The sequence below is a fragment of the Saccostrea cucullata genome, unplaced genomic scaffold (assembly GCF_032062105.1).
Source record: "Saccostrea cucullata isolate Sc308-1 unplaced genomic scaffold, CSIRO_AGI_Scuc_v1 ctg1035, whole genome shotgun sequence".
Lineage (NCBI taxonomy): Eukaryota > Metazoa > Mollusca > Bivalvia > Ostreida > Ostreidae > Saccostrea > Saccostrea cuccullata.
Window position 1 is genome coordinate 75,389 of NW_026934138.1, and position 10,952 is coordinate 86,340.

Sequence of the window (10,952 nt, forward strand, 5' to 3'; positions counted from 1 at the left end):
CGGGTAAACTTTTGAGACGATTTCTTTTTTCTCAGTATTTTTATCTTACTTTTAAAATTATCTATAAAGAAAATGTTACCAAACTTCCATTTGATCTTGTCTCCTAATTGATGAGTTATTGAAACTCATTTGACGATGCCCCACAAAGTGAAAATCGAAAAAAAACTAATTTTCAATATATCTCCTCCGCGCATCTGTCACAAACTTTATTCTCCTTTTCATGGAATTCACCAGGTTAATTTTTCAAACCTGGCTATATTGGACATTGGTAACCACACCGAAAAGATAGTCAAAAGATGCACGCATGCACCAGTAAGGGGAACAAAAACGTAAAGTTGACCGGCTCAAACGAAAACTAGACCCTGTGGAGTAAAAATACGACATATGTGAACTCCCTAACAAAATACTATTTAACTGTTGTTAATTATGGTTAACTGTAGTTTACTAATTTGATCAAAGTTCTACAGTTTTCACCATAGTAAATCAAAGTTCTAAAGTTTTCATCATAGTAAGTCAAATACTAAAGTTTTCACTGTAGTTAATCAAAGTTCCAAAGTTTTCACTATAGTAAATCAAAGTTCCAAAGTTTACACCATAGAAAATCAAAGTTCCAAAGTTTTCACTACAGTTAATCAAAGTTCCAAAGTTTTCACAATAGTAAATCAAAATTCCAAAGTTTTCACTTTTGTACTAAAGTTACATTGTAACAATAGTAAACTATAGTTAACTATAGTTTACTATAGAATTTTTTTTAGGGCTTATAGGAATAAAATGATCATTTAACTACGATTTCTTGTGAATGTAAGATTGAATGTATTTAATAGGAAGAATAATCAATCTCACGTTTTCTGGGGTGAGAGGGAGATGGGGGAATAGCGGATCAAAATTTCCAACTGTTGTATGTTATAGAACCTTGCGTTTTGATTTTGCTTATGAAATGTGTTTTTTCCAGATATTTGAATAATTATTAAACAAAACTTAAAAAGTAATAGACAAGAGTTGCAGGGTAAGGGGATGATTATGCAGGGCTTGAAAATGTCATTCTTATTAGTATTTTAAGAAATTTTAAGTAATTTATTACACATATGCATTACAATGGAAGCACATGCTTTTAAAAGACGTATTGTATTATGACTGAATTGAACGAATAACTAAAATTCCGAAGAAAATTCAATTTCCTTAAAGGTCTGGATAGCTTTATCGATAAAAAATGATTAATTATAACTATAACTATAATGATTTACTGTAAAGAAATACTTTGAGAAAATACATTGCTTTAATTTACCTTAAAAGCATTGCACAAATGAAAAAGAAATTGTTCTAAAATTTTATTTGCACATAATGTTTCAAACCATGTGAAATCAATAATTTTTGGAGGAGGGGATAATATTCTTTTTTTTTCTATGAAGAAATCAACGAACTTTGCCCACCACGATAGTTAAAATTTCACGGATCTTTTTTTTTTAGTTATTTACGTATTATTTTTTTTTTACAGTTTTTAACAACAGAATCATATCCTCACACATTCATTGTTTTCAACGAACTACATTCATATGATCCCCACAATACTATTTGATTTACAGTACATTTGCATACATATCCTTAGAAATGAACCTTAGAACTATACTACTTTTTTTCTTGAAAATGATACTCAAATGTGTATTTTCTTTCCTATTAATTATATGAATATCCTTTAAAATTGAATATACGTACATGTAGTAGGAACGACATAGACCGTACCCAGGATTACGTTTGCTTTTATCAATAGTTAATCATGCATTTGACAAAGTATATTTTCTTAATTAGATAATTCATATTTTTGTAAAATAAATGTTTCAAAATATGCATAAAAATGCTAAAACACATGTAGATGCTGACGCTTTTCTTCACAACTATATGTACGGAATAAGAATATCAGCTGTTTTCTATTTTTCATCATATTCTGCCATAGATGATAACTGTATTTAATCACTCAGCTTTTCTGACTAAGAGTGGTTTTGACGGATGATCCTGAATCTCCTCAGAGTTTGTATTCTCTGCAGGTTCAACGCCCTACTAGTATTCTAATTATAGAAATTAAAAGCAAACGAAAATTTGAAGGTTTAATTCAAACTACACATATATCAACAGCATATTAGAAGATTAGTAATATAACAATGCTAAAACCTGTGATATTTTAAAACTTGAATTTCACCATCTATGAATAAAGTTTTTATTTAAAATTTGTCTTCATTTTCATTTCATCATCCCACCAGAGTTAGAATTAACTGAAGGAAGTCTAGGATTGGTAGCGGCTGTCATGGGTCCGGAACCCCCACAGAGTTTGTACTCTCTGCAGGTACAGCACTGAGGTAACTCCAAGGTCTCCAGTTCAAATCGGTGACTGGCAGGACAGAAAACCCACACATTGAAGAAGCGGTGTCGGTCAGGCAGACAAGCACTTGTTACATCATCAGTCTTCGAGCAGTCCCTGTAAAGATTTTGTCATTGTCAAGTACAAGTTGTAGAGAGATTTTACGAACGAAATCTTTAAAAGAGTGTTTGTTTGCTATTTCCCAACTCAGGGTAAAATTATTGGGTCGGGTTTGTGTTGGATTTTTTCCCAAGAAAATTTCAACATATTTGTTGACGGGATACATGTAAGGGGAATAAATATAAAATATATAGTTTTCTGGAATGTTAAAGGAAGGTTGAGTCGGACAATTTTAACTACGGCGGTTGGGACAGGACAACCAACATTGTTTTGAAGATGTATTAATACGAAAAAAGATCAGGTTAGAGTGCTTAAAGAAAGGAGTAAAGTTTTAAAAAATAATTTTAAAAAATAAAAGAAAAAATTAAGACAGATGGAATTGATTATGGATTTTTGAATAATACTTACTTCTGGTAATCACACTTTGCGTATGTTACACACTGTCGGTTAGGATATACAACGTAGCATGGTTTATTGTTCCTGATTATCTTTGTGACGTAATCAAATTTGGATGGGCATACCTTTGTCAGTCCAATATCTGATATTTTGCTGAAAGATTTTATTTTACTTTTAAAATATTTTGCTAAAAGAGTCTATTTTACTTTTAAAAATCAAAGACAAGACTTTATGGTAAAAGTGTACTCATGAAAGAAGAAATAAAATTTACCTTGGTTCGCAATCATACGATTTTTGATCAAGAAACTTCTTTATTCCTGGTCTGCACTTCAATGCACGGAGAATTTTTCTCCTGAAATAATTTTTTCAATATTTATAATGCATTCAAAGAATCGTTGCTATTAAAGTTTGAGTTTTATGAGTTTTAAAGTTAATAATTATGTAGCAATATACCTTCGTCATCTGCATACGGAGTTTATATTTCTCAATTGATTCGATAAGCAAGAGCATGATCTACATACATTGTATGAACAAAATCTACAACGAGATCAATCATTGACAAACAAGTTGATGAAACAAGAATATCAGCAGTCTCGTTTAAAGGCATTTCGTAAGTTCTATGGTCGATGCGTGTGTGACCAGTCGGGGTGTTCACTCCTCCATGGCACCTGATCTCACCTCTGATGTTTTGGAGGTCCATGTTTGCTCTGCTCATATTTCGTATTGTTTTATGGGCTTTTGATCTTCAAACTATTCGTTATATCCATATGTTTCAGTACCAATATTTGCTGTTACTTCTGATAGATTATATTTTCGGCCAATGTTGACACATAATGCTGGTTTTTTTCTAATGGCTGATTCTTATAACAAATTATTTGATAGAATATTTATTTTGTTACCTTTTTTCCTTGGTTAATTAACTTAAATCTTATGTAAACGTCTCCTTAATATTTGTTGATTTTTCAAAATCAAAAATATCGTATATTCGCCAAAGGTGATATAAAATTTTGATATTCCTAGCTGAAATCCCGAGCAAGCACGGGGAAGTTAATAGTTTTTTTTAGTTCCACCACCGTTTTCAGAAGTATCTATTAGATTCTGCTGACAGTTTATCAGTGTTTATTACAATGTATACAGGCTTATAGCATGACGTAGTACTTCAAACCCCCGCATATACATGTAGTTTAGGAACAGAAAAAGATAATTATAATAAATACATCCCCTATTTTTTTTTTACTTTTACAAATTTCAAGTAGGCTTCTTCTTACATGTTATACATCAACTTTGTTTTGATATATGTACGATGTTCTACATTATTTACTAAACACACTTGCTCATTGACGTTCCCTCGTGGTCATGTTAGAAACGTTATATTAATTTATATTAAACTACATTGTTACCTAGAATACTTTGCTCTGTATCCGTCTACATTAAGAATACGAAAATGAATCTGAATATTTAACTATTAATTTGTCAGCATTTTAAAATATTGAAAATAGCTGATTTTTCATCCCATATATACATACAGGCCCAAAACGTATAAATGGGTATTTCAAATGAAAGACTGTATGTAGAAAATCTACTGAAATGAATTCATCAAAGAACATCAAAGCATTAGTGAAATACCCGGAGAAATATTGTTCAAGGGGGCCGACTGGGGTTTTATTGTGCGAAAACTACAAAAGATAAACTATTTAATTTAATAACATATGTTTCTCTCACATTGAGTTCAGTGTATATGCCATTTTGGGGAAAATCTACCCACCAGATACTTTTAAGGGACCTTCTCAAAATATAGGTACTTTAGGATTTTATAGGAAAATGCCAATTTTTGCACTTATTATACAAAAACAACAATAGATTTTTGTTCAAATTATAATATATGATGAGTAATGTTATATTGCACATATGTACATGTAAGAAACACAAATTTCTACCGTCTAGTTTCCAGAGGGGGCATCTCAAAATTCCATAAAACATAATTTTTTTCCTGTTTTATAGTGTACTAAAAATATGACGGAAATAAAGGATAAGTACTTAAAATTGTAAGAATGATCGAGAGATTCTCAATCTTTTGGATTCTCAAAATTATATGATTTAAATTTCAAAAGCATATGTTTAATACTTTTTTTCTTCTATAATATTTTTATCTTCTTTAAGATATACAGTTTATCATACCGACAAAACACACTAATACGACACAAATCTATCTCTCAGCTGAAAAATTGTTTTAAAAATCAGTTACAAAAATGTAGCCTAATCAAATCATTTAACCTGTTATTAAGTGAAATTAAGTGCTTTTAAACAGTAAATACGTTTAATTTTTATAATGATGCGCGACGTATTCCACAATGGAAACCCCAGTCAAAAAGTGAAACCTAACCTGACTGTCCATGATTGACAGGTGGAATCGACGTCCAGCTCCGGTGTTGAAGGCTCTGTTTCCCAGCATTTTCCCTTGACGTCATAGTTTCCCTCGCCAAATGTTACGGCTTTACATTTCTTCTCGGCAGCATCGGTAAAACAGGCCAAAAAGAGGACAGAGGCGATAAAGAACCAAACACACTGAAATTTAGAATTTTATAATAATACCAAAATGTGCATTAGTAGGTTTACTAAATACCGAAAAAATAAACGCGTTGTTTCAATTTTATTGAAAATTTATTTAAGTATTAAATATTTAGATGGGTTTGCGAATTCATTAGGAAGAGTTTGACGATTTAAAAAGAGGTTCATCAGACAATGGATATGACACAAAGTTATAATCTTTTATTTTTTGCATTTATATATAATATTTTTACACGTGAAATATTATTTTTGTAATACTTTGTTTATAGAGGGGGACTATGTAAAAATTTTTGAAAAGAATTATACAAGTAAAAGAACTGAAGAGATTTTACCTTCATGATGTCAAACCTTCAAAGTCCACGAAAGCCAGTGATGTATAGCTTTCTACACCTACGCTTTATATACCTTTTACTGAATGCATATGAACATTAAAAACAAGTAAAATAAATCTAAAAGTCGGAAAAAGAAGTGTTATCTTTCTACCTTTGAATTTCATATCTGCATTCAATATCAGTTTTACGAAAGGTACAGATTCCAGATAACGTTTATCAAAATATTTCGACTTACAATGCAGTACAGTAACTGACTTCTTCTTTATTTCTTTTATTCATTTTGGCTTAAATATATAATTTACATACATATTTACCGAACAAAACTAATTATTTAATGAAACTTGTATTGTAGATTTGTACTTTACAGCTATAGATTTAAAGACATTCAGTTTGAAACGCATCTTTTGTTGATAAATTTCAAAATATAATTTAGCGAAGTCTTAATTCTTCTTGTTTTCTCGTTTGTTCTCACTAATTTTAACATGATTAAAGAAAAATGAAGGGGCTTATTCCTTTTAATTGTAAACACTTATCTTTACTTTTGCAATTTTTTTATATACCCACTCTTACATAAAAACCATTGGCAGGAATAGTTAACGGTTTTCAGTGGAGCTATATGACAATTAATTTAGAACGATTGAAAAATCTTAAAGATGGATATTGAACAGGTATTTTGAAATGTTTGGCATTGATTAGATTCATGTTATAAAGATTATTTCTGCAGCAGCAAAAAGCGTGCAGTTTTCTTTTAAAGTGATAAGTTTATTCTTTGCGGCTAAATAGAACTTGCCAAGCTTATTGAAGGCTACAAAATTCAATTTTACATATCTAAAACAATTATCAGACATGACATAGAAGTATTTGTACCTGCCTCTAGGTTAAACTTTATATTTATACAAAAGACATTCAAGATGAAAGGAAGAAAAAATATATATTCATTTGATACTTATAAAAAATATAATGTACTTTTGTGCATGCAAATTAAAGAAAATAATTATTAGCTTTCGACTGTTAACTTCGGCAAATAAATGTACAGTGTAATTTTTTATTTACTTTAGAAAAATTTTAGTACTCTAGCTGGATTTTGATCGTCGATGATATTTTTTTCTTTTAGAATTTGAGATGTCGAAGAAGCATGCACTTTTATTTTCTTTTTAAGTTATATAATTATTCTACTTTATATAAATTCAATAAATATCGTATTTTGATAGCTGTATTTTTGCATTTATAGCAACTCAATAGGTTTGGGCTATTTGCCTATCATTATTCTTATCAGAGTGAACGCAGTACATGTACATAAACTGCAAAGATGTATCACGTGATCAGGTGCAAAGGTCAAGGTAAATTTTTAAACAATTTGCTTCTTGATCATGAAGAGGTCACATTGAAATAGTAAGTTTTTTGTTAAGCCTTTGAATAAGATTTAAGATAAACGAAAGTGTACTGAGGAGAAAACTAACATATCTCTGACAAACATTATGACATAATTCCAAAATTCAGAGATTTTATGCATTTATGTGTTGCTTGGTCTCTCTCTGTTTTTACACAGCAATGATAAAATGTTAGGTATACCTTACCCGCAAACTTTCATGTCCCGGAGCAGTGGTCTTGCATGTCTCCGAACCCGTTGGTTATTTAGCTACCATAGTTTTTTATACCCCTAGTTTGAAAAGCGGAAGGTTATATAGTAATCGGGGTGTCCGTCTGTACGTCCGTCTGTCTGTCCGTCCGTCAGTCTGTTACGCTTTGGGGTACCTATCTCTCTCCGCAAATCCTCTCATACCACTGAATGAAATTTGATGAGACTTTCACGGAATCTTTTTTACATATTGCCATTGTGCACTTCCTATTTTACCTTTTGATCCGATACATATTTTGGGTTTCCCGGCCACAGCAAAACATGGACTTTGCCATGATAACCATATGGGAGGCGGTGGTATCATTTAGTGAGCTCATTGCTCACAGTACATTTATTTGGAATTTACATTGGTGGACCTGAGAAACCGTAGTATCATTTTAGTATTTGTATCGACATGTTATTTGAACACAATTGCGACCGCTAATTGCATCCAAAATCTTTTAAGTGTGTATCAGTGTTTAAGTGTTTTTCATTTTAATTCAATTTAAAGGTAATGCATGTTGATAATAAAATGATATTATACAATTATGGACTGTTTAGAAGGGAGACATCACCAATTATCAGGTCTGAGTAGGGTTGTCACCCGAGGGCGCTTGCGCCATCACCAATTATCAGGTCTGAGTAGGGTTGTCACCCGAGGGCGCTTGCGCCCGAGAGTGACAACCCTACTCAGACATGATAATTGGTGATGTCTCCCTTCTAAACGGTCCATAGTAGTTTTATTATCCTGAAGAATATACAATTATCAATTAGATAGAGTAGAAAATAGTAATCAAACCTTTTGTTTTCTTCTACTCTGTTCCGATTCCATACTTTCAAATATGTCAACAGACAACTCTGACGTCATCGTTAGAATTTATTGTTTACCGATCCCGCATATTTAGCCATTGTACTTATAAACAGGAATTATCTCGCTTAAACCACTGTAGTTTTATTCAAAGGGAGACTACACAGTTGTAACCCTGCATACTCGCTTACGCTATTTCATTGTCATCTGAAGGGAGATAACAGTTGTCACCCTGCACGTGAGGGAGACACCACGAGTTGTCTCCCTGCACGTGACCTGCTCTAAACCAATCAGATTGACTGTATAATTCTGAAGGATAATAATAAATTTTGTCATCAGAAAGACAATTGTTTTGAATTCCATCACGTTCTGCAATATGCTGAATGATACTAAATATTATTTTCAAGTACTTCACATTCTAAAATGTATGTTGTGATAAAAAATCACAGCTCTATTTGCTGTATCAGATTGTCTTAACATCATTATCAGAGAATACTTTATTTTAGTAAAAAGTAAATCCCAAAGCTTATTCCATTTGAATCTAATGCTTTTGTTGTTGTTAAATATCAAGTTCTGGCGTGTTTAATGTTTTGGTGAAAATTAAATAGAACAGAGGGCTATAAAGCATTCAACACTAACGCGACAATAAAAACTGGGAACAAAGCAGGCACAGACCTTTTCAAATAGAAGCTGACAATAAGCCCAAATCATTTTTATAATATGAGTTTGAACCTTTTACATTTGTATGTGTTTAGAAAAAAAACCCTATTGTATGTTTTAAAAGCTTTTTTTTTATTAATTAAGGAAAAATTATGCACATTCATGCAAACAATTTTCCCACGACTGAAGATTTATAAATGAATTCAATATAAAATTGCACTGGCTTTTCATTTAGAATATTTTGACAATATCTCAAAATTTATATACTTCATTTTTTTTTTTTTTTTTTTTTTTTTATTTTGAAAAGTCAGGTTATATAAGTAAGTATCTAAAATACACTTCGCAAAAAATTATTAATGAAAATAATTCCATGATTAATTATAATGCCTTATAATATGCCAATGACATGCTGACAAAATTAAGAAAGAAAATAGCCCTTACACAAAAGAATGTAATTTCATTTCCATATTAAAGAAGCAAGACAAGGAATGAAATCTATATTCAGATGAAAATGACGAGTACATTTTTGTAAAATACAAATACATTTAATACTAGCAATTTTGAAAAAAAAATATTTACGAATGGACTTTACTACATGTATAAAGTCAAATATGGCGCATTTCTGATAAGTACAGACTTACTTATATAAAGAAAATCTTTTTTATTTGTTTTGTTACTTCATATAGAGATAGGACTTTCCTGTAAATTACAATTCTTAAATCAATCGCATTTCATATATGTAAGAGATTTAAATTTACCGACTAAATAAATATCATTATTATTATAAATCTACACTTAATCTCGTATTTTTTATTTTAAGCTTAAATACGCCATATACAGTGGTAACTAACAGTATTTAACGAGTATTTCGGCGACAAAAATTCTTTAAACAATTTACTATTAAAGTAGAAAATTAGTGCATTACTTAATCAAAATATTGATTGAAAAATCTTTTATTTTAATATTCAATTTATTTCTAAATTATTACAAACGTTTTTTTTTTAATCAGATATTTATTCTATATGTAACAAATCAGAACATTCACATTCCTTAAAAGAAAAGAAGTGCATGCTTTTTTGTTGCATAATGATTTTTTAGAAGATAAAATATCACCCCATCCAAAGTACATAGCATGCACTATTATCTGTTTCATCGAGTTCAGTTACAGTATCGAGAGATTTAATCAAAATTAATGCTGTGATTTATTTCAGACCAAACTCAGAAGAACCTCGCTATTATTAAGAGATGTTCTGTAAAATTTTATATCATATAGAAAAAAAACCCACCAAAATACAAAATTCAAAAGCAACTTTCTTGATTAATATCATTAACCTAATCTGGAAACCAAACATGCAAATATGTATATAGTGAAATATTTTTTTTCATATTTATATTCACTACAAATACGAGGGACGTTCAATAAATAATGTCATTGGGGCTCGGAAAGAAACAAAAAACGCTTTTCTATGACTTAGTCTTAATGGTTTAACTAAAATATTATCTTCCCATTAAAAGGCATATCCGTAGCATTTTCATTCAATCTCTAATTGTTTTTCGAACACATTTTTGAGTATGACCCTTCGTATACTGGAATATGGCAGATCCTATGACTTGCTGTACTTGTTTTTTTTCTTTCTGATAAATATTTTTTTAAGTTTAGGAAATGAAACAAGTCAAGGGTTAAAAGATCTGGCAAATTTTTTTGGTGTGACAAAACATTAACTTTCTGTTTATCCCAAAAACTCCTTTACTCTTCATGGACTGTTGGTTTGGACGCCGTCATGAAGACATTTAATGTAGTGAATTCCTCATTCTGTTTCCTTCCTTTCATAAACCTTTCAATTGTTTTGCAAAAAAAAAAATCGTTTTCTAGACTCCTCCAGAAATTGAACTTCCTCCACGAATTTGAATTTGAACAACAAGACTGCTAATATTTAAGAAAATAGCGTATAAAACTATTTTATGCTCTTGCAATTCTTTGCTCTTCTTAGGATTTTGCAGTTTTGTCAAGTGCATCTTATTGTAAATTTGTTTTGAGAGCTTAAAGCAAAATGGATTTAAGTTTCATTATCTGTTAGAATTTCATGCAAACGTGGA

At 30.7% G+C, this 10,952-nt stretch overlaps 1 protein-coding gene across 1 annotated transcript; it reads right to left on the bottom strand.

Moving 5' to 3' along the window:
• Positions 1-2,089: 2,089 nt before the first annotated feature.
• LOC134240025 (uncharacterized) lies at positions 2,090-8,255 on the bottom strand. The gene is made up of 5 exons (XM_062722141.1): positions 8,187-8,255; positions 5,253-5,434; positions 3,141-3,221; positions 2,882-3,022; positions 2,090-2,470 (listed from the first exon to the last, which is right to left on the bottom strand). Exons 1-5 carry the CDS (start codon positions 8,253-8,255, stop codon positions 2,236-2,238), a joined length of 708 nt encoding a protein of 235 aa, XP_062578125.1. The 3' UTR covers positions 2,090-2,235.
• Positions 8,256-10,952: the final 2,697 nt, after the last annotated feature.

Coding starts and splice junctions, on each gene's coding strand:
- LOC134240025 (XM_062722141.1), bottom strand. CDS start 8,255: ATGACGTCAGAGTTGTCTGTTGACATATTTGAAAGTATGGAATCGGAA. Junction 5,435..8,186: donor AGAGTAGAAGAAAACAAAAG/GTTTGATTACTA, acceptor TCTAAATTTCAG/TGTGTTTGGTTCTTTATCGC. Junction 2,471..2,881: donor GCAAAGTGTGATTACCAGAA/GTAAGTATTATT, acceptor AAATCTTTACAG/GGACTGCTCGAAGACTGATG.